Source organism: Aedes albopictus, chromosome 3, assembly GCF_035046485.1.
Source record: "Aedes albopictus strain Foshan chromosome 3, AalbF5, whole genome shotgun sequence".
NCBI lineage: Eukaryota > Metazoa > Arthropoda > Insecta > Diptera > Culicidae > Aedes > Aedes albopictus.
The window spans coordinates 221,595,767-221,616,893 of record NC_085138.1 but is presented as its reverse complement, the minus strand read 5'-3'; the positions used below and the strand labels follow the sequence as shown (position 1 = coordinate 221,616,893).

The following is a 21,127-nucleotide window of genomic DNA, read 5'->3' as shown; positions in this document are numbered from 1 at the left end:
AGAAAGAGACGAAAATAAGTTAATTATGCGAATAGTTAAGATTTTAAATTTGACAAAAGCATCTTTTGTTACTAAATTTACAAAATTGAACTGACTTATGAATATTCTATAAACTGTCATGGAGAATTTACAAGTAGGTAACACTTTGATCGTCTCTGTTTTTACGAAATTTTGAAATTGCACAAGTTCACCTTTGCAAAATGATCTGTTCGGTGAAAGTTATTTTATTTTTTCTAAATTGAAATGTCTTAGAGCCAAGTTTTTAAAATAGTCCGATATTTCACGATTCGCAGTTGCATCGATGGTGTTATCTCTCTCTCTTCTTGGCGTAACGTCCTCATTGGGACAAAGCCTGCTACTCAGCTTAGTGTTCTATGAGCACTTCCACAGTTATTAACTGAGAGCTTCCTCTGCCAATGACCATTTTGCATGCGTATATCGTGTGGCAGGCACGAAGATACTGCCCAAGGAAGTCAAGGAAATTTCCTTTACGAAAAGATCCTGGACCGACCGGGAATCGAACCCGTCACCCTCAGCATGGTCATGCTGAATACCCGTGCGCTTACCGAATCGGCTATATGGGCGATGGTGTTATGAAGCTATATTTATTTGCTGTCCTGAACACCCATGGTGGAGCAGAGGACCGAATTGATAGATCTCTATCCTATATAGAAATGATTTCTATATCTATATAGAAATGATCCTATAGGTACAGAACAAAAAAACTGGAATCAGGGGTGCAATATCTCAGCAGAAAATTTCAACCAATTTTTCGAGTTTATTATGAAAATTATTTCTGGAAAATACCATATCGAAATATCATTATATTGTTCTTCCTTTGAAGCCATAAAATCGTTTAAATAAAATTTTGTGACCTTTTCTTCGCTGTCAGTCAGTTTAGAAAACTTTTGACTTTTTAGAGAAGGTGCGACATTTGATTTATTATGTATCGTAACATGGGGTGTTAAGAACTCATGGGGTGTTAAGGGATTCATCTTCACACACTACTATGAAAAATCGCCAAATCGTATAAACATTGATTTACTTATTCCAAATTCGCTTCAAATGTGTGTTGGAAATAAAGGCATACCTTATACCACACCTTAAAATACGTTTTTAACTGGCCACTAGACATCAAAAATAGAACGGCATTGCTTTTTCTCAATTTCGCTACCTTTGAAATATTCATTTGTGAGATCAGAAATATTATTAGGAAAATTATGTGAGTAATCGAAAGGTATTTTACAACTCATTTCAAACGAAACTAGGGTAAAATATTTGATGTAACTAAGGTGGTTTTCGAAAACCGACAATTTTTGTGAAAAAAGTCTAGTTTCATAAACTGGTGGGGTGTTAGGGGAATAAATTTCACATATAACTTTTTTATTTGTATCATGAAGTTTTGAGGCGATTGATTCATTGTATAGCAGTTGCTATTCTGAATGACGTATTACGGATTTCATTTTGGGTCATAGACATCCCAACAGTTAATATGGATGATAAATTCAATTAATACAAGATCTTAAGAAACAATTGTTGAATTGATACATGTAATTAGAAAATTGGTCATGTATTTATTACTCAACGCCGCAGTAGTCCCCTCTTTACAGAAGTGTGTGTTCTTTTGGTGTTTTGTTATGTTTTAACGAAGGCGTATTCTTCAAAATAGATTTTTCGACTGTTTTCTTATTTAAATGTTATACGCTAATACGTGACAGCTTTTTGAAAATGTGGAATATGCTCACTTGTTCCATATGTTATGTAAACCAGACTGCTGCTAACTCTGGCAAAAGAAAGTATTAATGGAAATGACCAATGGTTGCTAAAATATTTAATAATTCGAAATAAGACCTGTCGGCGATGCTCCAGAGTAGAAATATCAGCATTGAATACACAGTTTACACCCTGGGCCATCTAATGATGCTTGTATATAAAAGATTTCAATATAAACGAATTTTTAAGTGAACAAAAAACTGTAAATACACATCCTTAGTTTACAACCTGTTGGTCAGTCTGAACTATACAGTTTGGTTACTCGAAATAGTAACTGTGAATAATGTGTTTGTAAAAATTGAAGCCACTCAGGTACAATTGACGGTATTTTTTTCAGATTTCGAGGCTTCAACAAAAAAAAACTCATATACAAAGGTAGATGAAAATGAAACTATCTCTGCACCTTCAGGACTATGATAATCTTTTTCGGTGATGTTCAAGAAATATTACAGTCACTGTTTACAATTAATCAATTTTAATCTTTCTTTGAAATATAAGAACTTTTACATTCATTCCCTTAAATTCCTTAACACCCACCCCATTTTCATACTTCCCAAAACATCGCACAATTTGTTAAATATCTTCAATTTCTCCAAAAAATTGTCAAATTTTGTAATCTATATGCGTAGCAGGCAGCAAGACAATAATCGGACTGCTTTTCCTGAAAGTTTAAAGAAGTAGAACCCATAAATTAATGGGGAAGAAAAAAATTTCCGTCCTTTAGCACCCCATTTTACGGTAGTTTAAAAAAAATCTTTAAATAGAAACTACATAGAGGCTGCAAAAGACAACGTTTGACAGAAGCTTCGAAGGAAATTAGATTGAAAGAAATTAAAAACAGCTTTAAAATAAATTATAATATATTTGCTGGAACGCGACTGTGGTACGGTTTTAAATTGTTCAAAGCCATACAGACAGACTTTCGCAAAATGCGCGGCTAAAATCAGACATGCCGGGGCCCGTGGCGTAGTGGCTACACGTTTGCTTCATAAGCAGATGGTCATGGGTTCAATTCCAGCCCCGGCTCGTTCGTCAGTTGCTCTTTCCCCCCTGAGAGCAGCTGACACTGACCCCCTTCTTGAGCCCATGGTTCAAATGGCCCGGATACTTGGACATCGGCGAGCGGCAACTCATAATGGACCCCCAATCGGACTGGAAACAGGAACAACCAACAGCTACACATCAGCTTCCTCGTGCTCATCATTCTACCATGATGTGGTAGAAAGTGAAAGCAGCGCAACGGCAACCAGTTGAATATAGTACAATTAGAATAGAATACATTTAGGCGCTGTACAAATTGTAAGTACAGCTTCCAATTGGAATCGCTCACGCAGTGCCCTACACAGAGAAAAATTTCTACTCATTGACTGAGTTGGCCTTACTCAGAAATCGAAAAATCCTTTGTTTTCTTACTCAGTTTCGGCTAAAAGTGGGACAACCCATTGGCAATGGGTTGTCCCACTTTTAACGGAAACTGAGTAAGAAAACAAAGGATTTTTCGATTTCTGAGTAAGACTAACTCAGCCACTGAGTAGAAATTTTTCTCGGTGTAGTGGACAAAAGACCTGTAAATTAGGTTAAGTGATAGAAGAATAAATAAAAACCCTAATTAATCCACCAAGCAGTGATGGCGCCTTTCTCGTGCCATCGAAACCCCATTTCAATAAAACTCAAGTGAAATGTTGATGTATATCGCACTTTCAAACTATTAACAGAAATCCATTTCATGATACCAGAAATCATATCGTTTATCTGGCTTTTAATGTTTGAGCCTCAAACTCTTAAGAAAAAGATGCTATCTTGAATTTGAAGTCGCCATTTAGGATTTAAGATTGCCATCTTGGATGTTCTGGTCGCCATTTTTGGCGTCCAGGCATCTTCCCTACGAAAAATATACTTCATAAAACAGCCGCCATCTTAAATTTGGAGCCGCCATCTTGGATTTCGGACCAACTACTTGGATATTCTAGTCGTAGTTTTTGGAATCCAGACATCATCCCCATACCAAGTATAACAATAATGCATTGTTTCAAGCCCGAAAACTCCATAGCCGTGATTTTGAATTCGGAGCCGCCATATTAAATTTTAGATCACCATTTTGGATATTCTGATCGCCATTTTTGACTCTTCCCCATACCAAATATACCAATATTGCATAGTTTTAGAGCCTAAAACTTCATTAAACAGCCGTTAGAGCCTAAATCTCCATCAAACAGCCGCCATCTTGAAATTGAAGCTGCCATCTTGGATTTTAGACCGCCATCTTGTACATTCTGGTCACCATTTTTGAATCCGGACATCTTCCCCATACCAAATATACCCATATTGCAAGGTTTTAGAGCCTTAAACTTCTTAAAACAGACGCCATCTTGCATTTGAAGCCATCATCTTGGATGTCAGACCACAATCTTGGATATTCTAGGCGCCATTTTAGGAGTCCAGACATCTTCCCCATATCAAATATTCCCATATAGCATGATTTGAGAGCCTAAATCTCTATTAAACAGCCGCCATCTTGAACATTTGGCTGCCATCTTGAATTTTGGGCCGACATCGTGGAGCTTCTGGTCTCCAGAGTTGATTTCCGCACAAAACTCGTCAACCGTGCTGAAGGTTACAAAAATCGCCACAGTTTGATGTATCGCATGATGGGGCTAGTTCAGTTTTATGTACGGCCAGTTCTACCGGTGCTAGTCCGGATCACTGAAATGGCCATAACTCTGCAACGCCTTGGCCGACCATTTTTGATAGCAAACAATTCCGGTTCGATTCAAGCTATAATCCGAAAAATCGGCCAATGGGAAATGCCTTAAAAGTGAGTGAACTTATTTTGCGCACATACATACATACATATATACACACATACAAACATAATCTCAATTCGTTGAACTGAGTCGATTGGTATATGCGACTTTATCATCCGAGACTTTTTTCCGAAAATCATTTTTTGAGTGAACATATAGTTTTTTACCCAAGTAACACACTTATCACAGAAGAGTCCCGGCGGTGCAGGTTTATGATGCGCAGAAGTCACTGTGACTTACTGCTAACTTGTTAGTGATTATTTGTTAGAAGTAAGTCACGGTGACTTCTGCGCAGCAAAAACCTGCGCCGCCGTGACTCTTCTGTGAAAAGTGTGTTACTTGTGTAGTACAAAAAGCAAAACACTACAGGGGATGACCAAAATGTTTGGGATAGGCAATTTCTTTTTCTCTCACAAAAAAGTTCAACATGCTATAACTTTTCATAGAGTGTATCAAAAAATCTCAAATTTTGACTGTTTGTCAACCTATTATATGTGCATCATTGGTGCAAATTTGGGCTCGATTGATTAATCTTTCGCAAAGTTAGAGCCGTTCGGGTAAAATACTATTTTTTAGACAACTCATTTTTTAGCTGTCATATCTCGGAAACCAGTGAACCGAATTGAATGAAATTTTGAACGTACACTAACAATATTCAAATGCTTCACAAGCAATTAAAACATAGATACTTTTTGAACGTTGAAAAAAGTTATCATGGATTGACACTTTTTGGATTTTTCGCGAAAAAATGTAACTTTTTTTACGTCAATGTCAATAAATTTTAGTGTTGATGTCCAAAGATTTTCCACTTCTGTTCTCAAGTTATCGTTAATCAGATATATAAGAGCCTATTAAGATTAAAGGAAGAACACATTTAGTAATTTTTGTGCGGTATTGTAAATTTGACTTATTTTTCTCTATTTGGGTAAAAGTTACAACCCGGTATAACTTGATTTTCCGTGAGAAAATATTACATTTTATAACGTTGTATTAAGTATCAATATATTGTTGATAAACGGTCAAAAATTCATTCAATTCGGTTTACTGGTTTCCGAGATATGACAGCTCAAAAATGAGTGGTCTCAAAAATAGTGTTTTAACCGAACGGTTCTAACTTTGCGAAAAACTATTCAATTGAGCCCAAATTTGTACCAATGATGCACATATAACAGGTTGATAAACAGCCAAAATTTGAGATTTTTTGATGCACTCTATGAAAAGTTACAGCATGTTGAATTTTTTTTGTGGGAGAAAAAAAGTTGCCTATCCCAAACATTTTGGCCACCCCCTGAACTTTCGAACTTTTTTGCTTTAGTTATCTAACTAAACCAATAGATTCCAAGATCTTTTTTGGTAGCAAATTTAATAATCTTTCAAATGGGATAAGTTTGACTATTTTCAAGGTATAGCCAATTTGAGACAAGCAAAGTCAAAAACATGTAAAGTTCAATTACTACGTAACGGTTGAGATTTGGACCATATGCGTAAAAGATTTTTTTCACCAGTCTGAACCTGTGAAGGTTATCAAAAAATCCTAGCTTTGCTGTGCCGCATACATAGGTTCAGTTCAATTTTATATTTAGCCGCTTTCGGAGGGACACCCGGAACCAGTTATCAGAAGATCACCCGGAACTGGTTATCAGAAAAGCCGTTAAGTGTTGTACCGCATGCATGTCTTTGGTACTCTTTTATATTTGGCCACATCCGGTGGGACATCCGGAACCGGTTCCGGAAAACTACCGGTTCTGATATGGTCTGATACTGTTTTCCTGCATACCGTTCAAAAGATTATCGAAAATGCCGCAGATTGATGTGTCGCATGCATCGGTTTGGTACTCGTTTATATTTGGCCACTTCCGGCGGAACATCCGGAACCGGTTCCGGAACACTACCGGTTCAGATATGGTCTGATACTGTTTTCCTGCTTACCGTTCATCAGGTTATCGAAAATGCCGCTGTTTGATGTGTCGCATGCATGGGTTTGGAACTCTTTTATATTTGTCCACTTCCGGCGGGACACCCAGAACCGGTTTCGGAACACTACCGGTTCGAATATGGTCTGATACTGTTTTCCTGCTTACCGTTCATAAGATTATCGAAAATGCCGCTCTTTGATGTGTCGCATGCATCGGTTTGGTACTCGTTTACATTTGGCCACTACCGGCGGAACATCCGGAACCGGTTCTGGAACACTACCGGTTCAGATGTGGTCTGATACTGTTTTCCTGCTAACCGTTCATCAGACCAACGGCAGGACCGATCCGAACCATTTTCAATAGGAAACAATGGGACCAGATTCTGCGTCGAATGAGCCGTCGATCGTTAAAATCGGTTGATATTTCAGGCCAAACATTTCAATAGGTCCTATCTGCATTTGAGAGGCTCTCTTTGTTCACTTTCTCTTTCAATTATTGCAATGTAATGGTACACTTTTCAACTATTTTTGCAGTACAAATCAAAAGACGATTGTTTTGACCATCGTTCAATGCAAGGAGACAATCATAATACAAATAAACAGCTGAGATATTAACGAAAGAGAGGGAAACCAAAGAGAGCCTCTCTTCTGCAGATTGGACCTTTAGACATGTTTGGCCTGATTTACTATATAAAAGTGAGGTGACCTTTTGTACACATACACACACACACACACATACATACACACACAGACATCATCTCAACTCGTCGAGCTGAGTCGATTGGTATACGAAACTTGCCCCTCTGGGGGCTCTATCAAAATTTCATTTTTGGAGTGAACATATAGCCTTTCGGTACACCTTGGTGTACGAGAAAGGCAAAAAACTTTTATTTACCAGTCATAATGCGATTTGTTGTGCTAAAAATGCATGACTGCATTCTATCTTGTTGAATCACATCATTATCACTTCTAAAACATGCTTTCATTAAGGTGAAACATCAAGAAATCCCATTACAATTTTGCACACAAACTTAAGAGGCACAAATCTGACAAACAGAGCATCGAACCAATCCACACTTGTTTTTCATGGCTTTGCTCACTTGCAAAAATAGGCAGATTTTCCAAATCGAGCGCATTTGTTTATGAATTATTTAGATTGGTGCTTTTGAAAACGTGAGTAAGGGTTCAAGTCGGCCCTTGTGGCAGCCATATTTATATTATATAAAGTTTCTCCTTATTAGTGTGGCCAATTTTGTCTAAAATTTACGTTTAATGATGTCTAATTTTAATATAAAGGATGATATCGAAGAAACAATCCCTGGAAAATATTTCAAAATATTTCAATTGGAAAGTTACCGTAAACTGGGGGGTAGTTGATCATTGGGGTGAAGTTGGTCACTATGAGATCCACGTCCTTCAAGCGCTGTGGACGCTACAGGTCTATTTCAGTGGAAGAACTTTTCACGTAAATCAATTGTGTGAATTTATTCGAAGAAATTTTGAAGGTGTGTGAGATATTATGCCAAATCTGTCAGTCTTTACATAAAAATATCGACTTTTTTGAATGTGTATTAAAACTCGGTAAAAAGGTTGTCTTTCAAAAAACCACCTTCCATCTGATGACTCGCAAAACACTTTTATTCATTCATGGTAGGGTTATTGAACATAGCTTTGAGTTAAAATTGAAGTTAACATATAACTATTTTAAAATAGATAATTTTTACGAGAGTGAGACGATTTATCAAGAAATTTCCTATCTTTAGGCGTTTAATGTCGGTTACTGTAACTTACTAAACTTTATTTTATTTTTAACATAGAGGAGTTAGAGGCATAATGGACACCCGGGGCGAAATGAACACCCCTGTTTTGGTCGAAGCCGTTGAATTTTATGTTAAAATTTTTATGTAGAAATGTGATGGAACAAGTCATTGTTCTATTTTTCAATGGTACCATTTATATCCCTTCAAAATAAGCAGAATATCTCTAAAATATCAACTAGTTTTTCATATGGTGGAATTCTTATAATTTTACCCCAATGGGTAATATGTTAAATTTGCCTTCGCTTTACATGTCTAACGTACACATTTGCGGATCTATGACATTTGGTCGAAAGACATTTAGTCGAATGACGTTTGGTCGAATGACATTTGGTCGAAAGTACATTTGGTCGAACGGACATTTGGTCGAATGGACATTTGGTCGAAAGCCATTTTTTGGAAAAAGAAGTATATGGCATTTAGTCGAATGGACAATTCGTCGAATGGACATCTAGTCGAAAGGCACTAACTGATGAAAAGAGATGTGAGTGGAAAATAATATCATAGATTTCGGTATCATAATTATTTGTATGTTATTGAACAAGCAAGCCTTGTGAATAAAATTTATTAATATAAATTTTAAATAAATTGTTGCATAAATAACCATTTTGGCTCGCGATCAGTTCATATGCAACACTGCGTCAAAGAATAGCCTATGTTTAAGGACAAACGTCTTTGTTAGGAGCGCAAAGTCGATCGGCGAGCCCCTCGAATGATGTAGCCGCACCCCTGCATCAATCGAGGGATCGTCAGCTATAAAGTCGAACGATTACCTGACAGTACGGGCAATCGGTAAAACAATAGCATCGAGCAACAAAAAGTGAAGTTGTTTTTTATAGACTCCACCAATTTTTTCTTAAATCTACAGTTTATCTTAATATTATCGCTTAAATTAGGTAACATTAAAAAAACAACAATTTGAAGTACATATTAGCCTAATTGAACCTATTATTCGTTAAATGCTACAGGCAATTACATGCAAACTACCAGTGTATTCATACGCGGATTCAACGATCTAAAACTATTATTGTGCATCGTTTGGGTAAATGTGAATTATGAATTGCAATTGAACCATATAATGAAATTATCTAAAATATAGATCGCGAGCAGACGCTGACGGCAAAATTTTCTGGGACATAAAAACAGTGTGAATCACCAACAGTAAGCAAAGCAATCTATACTATTATTAATACGCGTAGTATAACTTGAACTTTCTCTACATTTGCCAGGAATTTATAATTTATAAATCCCCAAATCACAACCGGAAATAAATTTATAGATTCAACGGATTCTAGTCTCAGATCATTTAGCAACATCTTATAAATTCTGTTGTAACTGCATCGGGATGTCGAGCCAAGGATCAAGAAGGGGTACACCCACCGTCCAGACCAACGTTGCTGGAGCTATCAGTGTCACCGAGTGGAACACGGATCGCAACCAATCGTCTGTAGAGCAGTCAGTGGTAAACCCCAAAGTCCCCCCTCCCGAACAACAGGTAATTGATAATAAGACCGATAAAGCAAATCCCGCCTATTCCGGCGCGGTGAAGAAAACCATAACTATTCCGGCGGCTAGCCGTGAGGCACCAGTAGTAAATGTACCCCTAGCTACCGCCTCCAATGTCAATAATGATTTTGTCAGACGTAATCCGTTCCGTCGCGCGCGTGAGAATCGGTACGATCGCTGTCAAGTGTGTGGCAATCAAATTAGTGACAATCTTCTTCAGTGCAATGGTTGCAACGCGAATTATCACTTAGTGTGTGTTAAAATGTCGTCAGGCCCAGAAGGACTAACGTGGTGGTGTAGGAACTGCCAGACTGCAGTCAGTGCTGGTTTCAAACCCCGACAACTGCAGCGCGTTCCCACCAAAGCATCTTCAGACCCCACAGCAAACACCCAAGGAGAAATCTCGCATTATAATCCACCCCCAGCGGCGCCACCCAAGAGTCAGGTTCAGATCCAGGAACCAATTCTACGAGGGACGCGGAGCAAAGGATCCATCAGCAGCCGCGGGGCCAGCAGACGAATTGAGCTGCAGCTTCAAAAACTAGAAGAGGAGAAGAAATTTCACCAGCAGTATCTGGACCAGAAGTACAGTCTCATGTTGGAGTTGGACAGTGAATGCAGCAGTGAAGTACTGGACGAAAACGAGCTGGAGAAGATCGAGGACTGGATTGCCGCTACGGAAGGTTGCGCAGACGAATTGGACTCCGGAGTTGATGCAGAGCTAACAATGGAAGGACACAGGCACGGTAACGCAAACCTACTCACGGAGCACATCGCTCGAAGAGCAGATCAGTTAGACACGCAGGCCTTCAACGTTAACGAACTTCATCGTGTACCAGTCGGAAACATCGGAAATCGTCAGGCAAGACCAGCAGCACCTGTAACTTGCAACCCGAACGACATTAGAGCAGCCCCGGTCGGTATCCACGGTCAAGGCCGAGCAGCGTACGTTCCTCCAGATCAGAACATGAGAAGAGCGTGTACAACAAATAACTTTTTACCTCAACAAGGCTCAACGCCGATGCGCCAGACAGCGCGCGAACATGATCCAACGATTTTTCCACAACATTTCGACCCGGTAGGCAATGAAACGGTTTGTATACTCAACCGAAGTCAGCTGGCGGCACGCCAGGCGGTCTCAAGAGATCTCCCAGAATTCAGCGGCAATTCCGAAGACTGGCCCCTCTTTCTTTCCGTCTTCAATACGTCGACCCAGATGTGTGGGTTCTCACCGGAGGAGAATATGCTGAGACTACGGAAATGCTTGAAGGATAGGGCGCTGGAAGCTGTGAGATGCCGCCTACTACACCCATCTAACGTGGACGGCGTAATAGCAACCCTCAAAATGCTATACGGAAGACCAGAGGCTATAATCCAGTCTATAATCAAGAAGGTTAGATCCCTACCGGCTCCCAATATGGAAAAATTGGAAACCGTTGTCAACTTCGCCCTCGCAGTGGAAAACCTTGTAGCCACCATGCAAGCTTGTCAGATCGGAGACTTCGTGTACAATGCTTCATTGCGACTGGAGCTAGTGGATCGCCTCCCACCAACATTAAAACTAGACTGGGCAAAATGTGTTCGCAACAACCCGGCACCCAACCTTATCGACTTTAGCAGCTGGCTGTACAATACAGCAGAAGATGCCAGTGCAGTCATGGTCTCTCCGTCAACAGGACTGCGGCCTCGCAGTACCAAAAAGGAAGGTTTCCTGAACCACCATTCGGAGACCAGCCCTGATGTCTCACGCAGACAATGCGTGAAGTCAGCTACAGAATCTTCAACCAAGAGCGAAACATCAAGAATCTGCATCGTGTGCAAGGGAACCTGCTCGGCGCTGCACAACTGTAAGCGTTTCAACGAGTTCAGTTTTGACTCGAAATGGGCGACTATCAAGGAGCACAAGTTGTGTCGCAAATGCCTCCGGAAACACAACGGAAACTGCAGATTGAAGCAGCAATGCGGAGTCAATGGCTGCACCTATCTGCATCATCCACTTCTCCACGGAACCAGGCACGCTAGCGGTGAATCCAACGGCCCGCAACAGGATCCACCCCGAGTTGAAACCACCAGTGTCAACGTACATCAAGGACAGTCAGATTTCCTGTTCCGCATCTTCCCGGTCACCCTCCATGGTCCGCATAAGACAATACGAACGTACGCATTTGTCGACGACGGTTCGGAATTGACACTAATTGAACAGAGTCTTGCGGATGAGCTCGGCGTAAAGGGAACCAACATCCCGCTGTGCTTGAAGTGGACCGGGGATACTTGTCGAGTAGAAAAATCATCGCAGCAAATAGGACTTCAAATATCCGCCGTACAAAACCCAGAGAAAAGGTTCAGTCTTTCTGATGTACGCACAGTAGGAAACCTGAAAATTCGGCCGCAAACGCTGCGGGCATCCGAATTACAAGAACGATACCCTCATCTAGCGGGAATACCATTGGAATCGTATAGAAACATCAGTCCAGGACTCCTGATAGGACTTGACAACGCCGCTCTGGGTCACGTGACCAAAAGCCGAGAAGGAAATCTGAACGAGCCTATCGCCGTAAAAACACGACTTGGATGGACAGTGTATGGCTGCTGCTCGACCGACACTAAGCGAATTCATCACGTCAACCATCATAGTGTTGAGGCTTGTCACTGCAACGCAAGCGACGAAGACCTTCACTTGGCAATGAAGCAGTATTTCGCGCTGGACAGCCTCGGCGTTACCATTCCATCCAAACAGTTGATGTCGTCGGAGGACCAGAGAGCCCGAACCCTACTGCAAACTCTTACAATACCTAAGGAAGGTCGCTACGAATGTGGCCTGTTATGGAAGTATGACAACGTTAGACTACCGGACTCAAAGCAAATGGCCTTAAACCGTTGGAAGTGTTTGGATCGGCGCCTGATGAAGGACTCGTCCCTAGCCGAAGTTCTCAGGCTCAAAATTGGAGAGTACATCGCGAAAGGCTACATCAGCAAACTATCTACGGAAGAGCTCATGATACCACGACCTCGCGTATGGTATTTACCGATGTTTCCAGTCTGGAATCCCAACAAGCCGGGTAAAACAAGACTGGTATGGGACGCTGCCGCGACTGCCCATGGTGTATCCCTGAACTCCGTTCTATTGAAGGGCCCAGACCAACTAGCATCGCTTCTAACGATTCTAATCAAATTCCGAGAGTTCAAGATAGCAGTTTGCGCTGATCTTCGGGAAATGTACCATCAGGTACTGATGCGCGAGGATGACCAACATTGTCAACGTTTTTTCTGGAAGCATAATGACACAGATCCCGAACCCAGCGTTTACGTCATGAAGGTGCAGTCATTCGGCGCGTGCTGTTCGCCTAGTATCGCACAACACGTTAAAAATCACAATGCTGAAAAATTCAAGCAAGAATGCCCTGCCGCTGTTGAAGCTATCACCAAATGTCACTACGTGGACGATATGCTTATGAGTGTGGAGACGGAAGAAGAAGCCGTCCAGGTGTCTACGGATGTTAGAAAGATTCACAAGCAGGGCGGTTTCGAAATGCACAACTGGTTGTCAAACTCGCCGCGGGTTCTACAAATTCTAAAGGAACCAACAACGAAGGAGAAGGACTTCAGCATCGGACAGGATACTATGGCTGAAAAGGTCCTCGGAATGTGGTGGGAAACCAACTCGGACTGTTTCACGTACAAGCTGTCTTCACGTCTAGATTCTGGATTGTTATCCGGGGACCGCCGTCCTACTAAACGCGAAGTATTACGCACGCTGATGATGCTGTACGACCCATTAGGGCTCATCGCCCACTTCACAATGCTCTTGAAGGTATTGCTTCAAGAAATCTGGAGGACTTCAGTAGACTGGGACGATGAGATAGAAGACGCACAGTTCGCGAAGTGGCTGACGTGGTTGAAGGCGTTACCAAGTATAGCGGACATCAAAATTCCACGCTGCTACCGAGTAGAAACCTCGTTGGCTGACGGCATTGAGATCCAGCTCCACACCTTCATGGACGCCAGCGAAAGCGGATTTGCGGCCATTGTGTATTTAAGGTTCCAAGACACGAAGTCGATCGAGTGTTCGCTAGTTGGAGCCAAAACAAGAGTCGCCCCATTAAAGTTCCTATCAATTCCGCGTTCTGAGCTACAGTCCTGTATTCTCGGTGTAAGACTTAGTGAAACCATCCTGCAGTCGCTTTCCGTTAAGGTATCAAGAAGATTCTTCTGGACCGACTCCAGAGACGTGTTATGCTGGCTAAACTCAGACCACCGACGATATAGTCAATTCGTTGCTCACCGTGTTAGCGAGATTCTGGAAGTGTCAAACGCAGATGAATGGTACTGGATACCAACCAAACACAACGTAGCCGACGACGGTACCAAATGGAAGCAGACGATCAATTTGAGCTCTTCATGCCGTTGGTTTACAGGGCCCGACTTCCTCCGTAAACCACCAGATACATGGCCAGGGACTACACGCTCCATCGGCACTACTGAAGAAGAACTTAGACCACATCTACTAACGCACGTTCAAACCGAGGATCCAATCATAGCACCACAAAATTTCTCGCAGTGGTCTAGATTGTTGAGAAGAATTGCATACCTTTACAGATTTGTCGATTGCTGGAAAGCCCGTCTTCATAAGGTACCGATAGCTCAAGGAACGCTAACTCAGGCAGAGCTTGCCAAGGCCGAGCGCTATCTGTATCGTCTGGCGCAAGCAAATGCGTACTCTGCAGAAGTAACCGCTCTCTCGACGAATGCTGCCACAAAATCACCTCGACAAGTCGCAAACCATAGCTCGATTCGTCGATTAAGCCCCTTTCTGGACGAGCACGGAATCCTTAGAGTTCGTGGGCGCACGAGCGCCTGTAAGTTCATTGACTACAACGCAGTGAATCCTATTATACTACCGCATCAAGAGCACATCACAAGATTGATAGTGGAGGACTTTCATCGCAGATTTCTACATCAAAATCATGCTACAACGATGAACGAAATTCGCCAACAGTTTCACGTAACGCGACTCAAAAGTGTCTACCGTACCGTTCGCAGAAAGTGTCAGCAATGCCGTAACGATCATGCCGCTCCACAACCGCCAGCCATGGCAGACCTGCCACAGTCGCGTCTAGCTGCCTTCAGTCTTTCGTTTGTCTACATGGGGGTGGATTACTTCGGTCCACTGTTGGTCGTGGTCGGCCGCCGTACAGAGAAGAGATGGGGTGTCCTGGGTACATGCCTGACGACTCGCGCCATTTGCATAGAGATTGCCCACACTTTAACCACCGATTCATGCGTTATGGCATTACGGAATATTATGGTACGGAGGGGGGTTCCAGCGGTCATCTATAGCGACAGAGGAACAAATTTCCAAGGCGCTAGCAAAGATGTGCAACAAGAAATGCACAACCTACAAGAGCGTCTCGTAACAGCATTCACCACATCCAAAACAGAGTGGGTCTTTATCCCACCTGCCTCACCCCACATGGGAGGAGCGTGGGAACGGATGATTCGAACGGTCAAACAAAATCTGAACAAACTTCTCCCCAATAGATTTCCAAGTGATGAAGTTTTGAGGAACACAATGATGGAAGTAGAGAACATAGTCAATTCTCGGCCTCTTACTGAAATTCCCCTCGACAACGACCAGTCACCTGTTCTGACTCCCAATCACTTCCTGGTGGGGTCGCAGAACGGACTAAAACCTCGGATTCCGTTTGATGACAGTCCGGTAGCCCTGAAATACGGTTGGCAACACTCTCAAGTGATGGCTAACAGATACTGGAAGCAATGGCTACGCGATTACCTACCAACGATAACGCGAAGGAATAAATGGTTCAACAATGTAAAGCCGATTGAAGTAAACGACATTGTGGTCATTGTGGACCCTCAGCTGCCACGTAACCAGTGGCCAAGAGGACGGGTCATCGGGGTCACTACATCCGCAGATGGCCAAGTGAGAAGCGCCACGGTGCAGACATCAAATGGAGGAATCTATGAGCGACCAGCTGTAAAGCTCGCCGTGCTCGACGTTGGCGTTTCGAAGAATACAGCTACGGAGGATCCTACGTGTATTTCAGGGGGGGAATGTTAGGAGCGCAAAGTCGATCGGCGAGCCCCTCGAATGATGTAGCCGCACCCCTGCATCAATCGAGGGATCGTCAGCTATAAAGTCGAACGATTACCTGACAGTACGGGCAATCGGTAAAACAATAGCATCGAGCAACAAAAAGTGAAGTTGTTTTTTATAGACTCCACCAATTTTTTCTTAAATCTACAGTTTATCTTAATATTATCGCTTAAATTAGGTAACATTAAAAAAACAACAATTTGAAGTACATATTAGCCTAATTGAACCTATTATTCGTTAAATGCTACAGGCAATTACATGCAAACTACCAGTGTATTCATACGCGGATTCAACGATCTAAAACTATTATTGTGCATCGTTTGGGTAAATGTGAATTATGAATTGCAATTGAACCATATAATGAAATTATCTAAAATATAGATCGCGAGCAGACGCTGACGGCAAAATTTTCTGGGACATAAAAACAGTGTGAATCACCAACAGTAAGCAAAGCAATCTATACTATTATTAATACGCGTAGTATAACTTGAACTTTCTCTACATTTGCCAGGAATTTATAATTTATAAATCCCCAAATCACAACCGGAAATAAATTTATAGATTCAACGGATTCTAGTCTCAGATCATTTAGCAACAGTCTTGAAATTTCACTTCAACAGTGCATCAGAACTTCAAACGCACAATTCTCAGAAGCAAGCTTCAAACAACAGTGCATTTTATAATGCTGTTTTTGCTCACTAGCTTGAAACAAGAAGATCAGGTGCGCTGGTTTTGTTTACGAAGAGATTTGTACGCTCGAAGTCGCGAGTAAGTGCCAAAGTCGGCCATTGTGGCGGCCATTTTGGGATCCTAACCAATCTGTCCTTTAAAGAAGGAAAAATATCCGATGAAAAAGTCTGCAGCTATAACATCCAAAATATCAAACGGAAGAACAGCTTGTATTCAAAAGGAGAAATTGCTTCTGAAACATTCAGTGGGCATGGTACACAAATTACGTAACGCTAAAATCGGCCATTTCAGACCCCCTTCCCCCCTATGTAACGCTTTTTGTATGAAAACTCAAACATTTTTGTATGGATCGTAACGCAACACTTTACTCCCCCCTCCCCCTGTAGCGTTACGTAATTTGTGTACGATGCCTAGTTGGTACAGGAAAACGTAATGAAATAAATAAACGTGAAAGAATAGCCTATGTTTCAAAGAAGGAAAATTCATGATAAAAAGACAGCAGCCATAAGATTCAAACATAGTACAAATACGAATTTTGAAAGAATAGCCTATGTTCAATAAAAGGAAAAATCATAGATGAAAAAATCACAACCATAATGTCCACTCTTCACTCTCAGCACAAATAATGCACTTGAAAGAACAGCATATGCTGAAAACAAGGAAAATAGTTGATGGAAAAGCCAATATGATATACACAAAAACGCAATGAAATGGTGTAACTGGAAAGAAGAGCCGAAACCTACACTGCACTACAATGTTTGCTTTTTAATGTTTGATATAATTAAACATGATTAAATTGCTATACGACTTAACATCCATTCGACCAAACGTACTTTCAACCGAATGAGTTCAGTAACATATAAATTTTAATTTTATTGCCCGTATAGCAGCCGGCTTAGAATAGCACTACAGACCACCTGTTCCGAGGGTAAAAGTCCACCAAACAGGTAACCCCAATCCAAGGTGTCAGGCGACCCGTGCTGAGGGATGAATGGTTGAGGGGGTTTAAAAGATGCTCGATCTTTAACGGAGCCCGTAGCGTGGGTAGATCGCCTTTTTGGGTTGCGTTGCGATGATACCCGAGCAGGGGAGAATATCAAAATAATAACAACGGAATCACAAAACCTGTTTTTATATCTTAGTTTGTTATTATTAACTTATTGGGGTATTTCTGTTCCATAACATGTTTGGTGGGCAATCTTATTTTGTTATGATCGTACTATTGGAATATGTTCTTTAAACTAAATTTCAATAACATGTTTTGTTGTAGCACAAGTTCAATTATTATGGTGTTATTGAGACTGTACAAATATTTGATCATTAATAGCACAACAATAACAAGCTTTGCTATCAAAACTACGCCATTCAAGATTAACTTTATTCACAGTATTCCGTGAGGAACATATGAGAAAATATTATTTCCTCATCAGTTTCTCTTCCGCTTCTTTTCGGCATTACATTGTAACTGTAACAGAGCCAACTTATAAGCCTTTTGTTTTATGAGCATTTTGACTGTTTTTTTTTCAGTTTCAATTGGGTACGAGTACGTATATAGAAAGTGCACTTGAGTGTTAGCCATGTTACGTTCTGGATCAGCTGGTGGAATTCCAGGATGAACTACACATTTCGGTAAAAAATGTAAAAAAGATGTGATGACTGAAGAAGAATAACTTGATTAATTTTGGACAATTTGTTTTTATTGCTTTCACTGCCAGGGATGCCATATATACAGATTTATCTGTATTATACTGATTTTTAAGCATCCGTACAGATGTCGTTTTATATGAAATACAGATTTTTGAGCTAGAGGGGCTATTTTATTTTTGTACAGGATACAGATTTTTCACCCAAATTCTGTATGGGATACAGATTTTTGAAAAGTGCGATGCAGATTTTTTGAAAAATCATCTGGCATCCCTGTTCACAGCATCGAGGCCACTTCGATTTTATTTATAACAAAATATCTTATTTATAACAAAATTTGTTATTGAAATATTTACAAATTCGCTATTATTAAGTTGTTATTGAAACTAACAAAACGTGTTATTTAACTAGTCTTCTACACGCAACCTGAGATTGGCAGATTCTAATACAATTGAGTATGAAACATATACAAATATTGTATTAGGGCCTTGCAAATACAAAAATTGGTAGGTGGCAGTATACCAAAAATTGTATTGGCTTCCTAGAATCTGGAAAAGGAAAATTTCGCATGTGTGCGTGTGCTCTGTCGCACTGGTTTCTCATTATTTGTTCTATTTTTAGACTGATCATGGCTGCAGCGGCGGCATCAAATACCAATACATGTATAAAAAGAAATACGGGCGGCGGCAGGAATCGAACCGAGACACTATCTTGGTGATACACAGTATCCTGCGCTCTAACCAGCACGGCTATAACTGCACATGAATAGGCAAGAGGCTGAAAGCCATCATCAGCAACACAAACTTGGCTTGGTGATGGAAGTGATACAGCCGCCACACTGCACAATGGGTCCAGAGCCGTATTTGCGAAGACAAAACTGTTTAAGCTTCAGCTTTAAGTTTTTAGACACATATTGTGTTTTAGAAAGTTTATTTTCAATCGTTGACCCTATTCCCTATTATTGTTATGTTAGGGTGGTTCGTCTGGTTAAACTGATTCAAAAATCTGCTTTCTAATAATTTTATTTGCAATGCCATGATGGATGGTGATGGATCGTTTAATTAGAAATTCCACCAATAAACGGCAAATTCTAAATTTCATATATCTCAGGACTCTCACCACTTAGAAAGTTGGTGTCTTCGACAACGTTGTTAAGTGAGTCAAGGGCTTACACACAGACAAACAGACGTAACACTTGCAAAATTTTCATCGACCACGCTTTTAACGATCATATTAAATTTTCGTAGTTGTGGCTTTCACAACCAGAGGCGCGCGCATTGTTTTTCTATGCGTTTGACGTTTCACACTAGCGCCTTCTGTTGATGATATTGCACAACACCATGATTCGTGCTACTTTTCCACCAGGTGATGGTAGTGTAAACTGGGCGATGGATTTCCATGAAAATCGTTCAAGGTGTTACGTCTGTTTGTCTGTGGCTTACAGTTAATGGTCCACTAGGCGGCGCAAGTTACACATTTGCAAAATCATTCAAATGATTGATATTTTTTCGTGAAGTAATCAAATAGCTGTAAGTTTGTTTTCTTTGAACGTGTCTAAGTCAAGTCAAAGGTTTTTCAAAGAGCTATGTATTAGTCATAATTGTGCAATGTCGCATTTCATTTGGTTCACTTGATCCAGAGATATAGCAATTAAACGAAGATCACTCAAATATGAACTACTTTATTAGAGTTGCTCCAATTTTATGTAAAGTTATCCAATCGAGCCCAAATTTGTACCGTTTATATCTTACTAGTTGTGCAACTGGCAGGAAAAATTTGAGAATATTTGGTGCATTTTTGAAAAAGTTACAGCTTGCTGAATATATTTGAAATAATAAATAAAAGTTGCATACTTCAATTAGTTCGTAACTAGCGCCGCCTACTGACAGAACCTTGAACCAATCTGCTAATCAACTGAGCTACCGTAACCAACCTAACAACATCGCCGAAGACATCAACTTTCTAAGTGATCTGAGTCCTGAGATATATGGAATATAATATTTGTTTAAGTTTTAAAAATTGCCTAAAACATTTTAGCAAGTTGTATCCTTTTATAAAGTCCACCAAAACTATTCAAATTTTGATTACTTGTTCCTCAACGAGTTTGATTTAATTGGTGCAAATTTGGGCTTGATTGATTATTCAACTTTACACGAAATTAGAGCCCTTCTATCTATATCTAGTTTTTGGCTTCCGTTTATCAAATTACTGTACCTTGGGACTAAGCGAACCGAATTAAATTAAATTTTGAAAGTTTGTGGAATATGTGTGTATTGGTCTTCATGTATCGTTGGACTCGACTAAAATATGACCAAAGGCAAAAAAGTTGCAATTTATTGAAAACTTTTCGAAATGTTCTAATGATTCGAATGTTTTATCCAAGGGCTGAAAGTCTCTTGAATAAAGACAAATCAATCAAATCAATCGAATGTTTTATTTTTGTAAATTTGCTATAACTTTGTAAAACATTCTGATATTGTATAGAAAATAATTAATCAGCAGATTTTTGGATAAGCCACACTTGGTTGACCGTAATCATTTCACAATAATGAAAAAAAAAGAAATGACAGAACTTGGCAGAAACATTTTTGTCTTCGTAAATACGACTCTAGACCCATTGTGCACTGAAAAGCCCGCATCCAGCAGGTTGCTGTTTGCAAGTGGAAAATTCCATGTAGACAATAGGACGCGAAGCTCAGCAGCGAAGCGAAAGTTATTTTTAGACGCAACCCGGTTCAACTTCTCGGGTTTGAATGGAGGTGTTTGTGTGTAGTGGTATGGAAGCTATGGAACCGTGTAGCGCATCTTAATACAACGAATGGATTATGATTTATCACATTTTCTGTACGTTTTTAATACATAA

The 21,127-nt window shown here is 40.5% G+C and overlaps 1 protein-coding gene across 1 annotated transcript; it reads left to right on the top strand.

The window, feature by feature from the left end:
• Positions 1-9,654: 9,654 nt before the first annotated feature.
• Positions 9,655-15,894, top strand: LOC134290623 (uncharacterized). Its single transcript, XM_062857795.1, has one exon. It carries the CDS (start codon positions 9,655-9,657, stop codon positions 15,892-15,894), a length of 6,240 nt encoding a protein of 2,079 aa, XP_062713779.1.
• The last annotated feature ends 5,233 nt before the right edge of the window (positions 15,895-21,127 follow it).

Coding starts and splice junctions, on each gene's coding strand:
- LOC134290623 (XM_062857795.1), top strand. CDS start 9,655: ATGTCGAGCCAAGGATCAAGAAGGGGTACACCCACCGTCCAGACCAAC.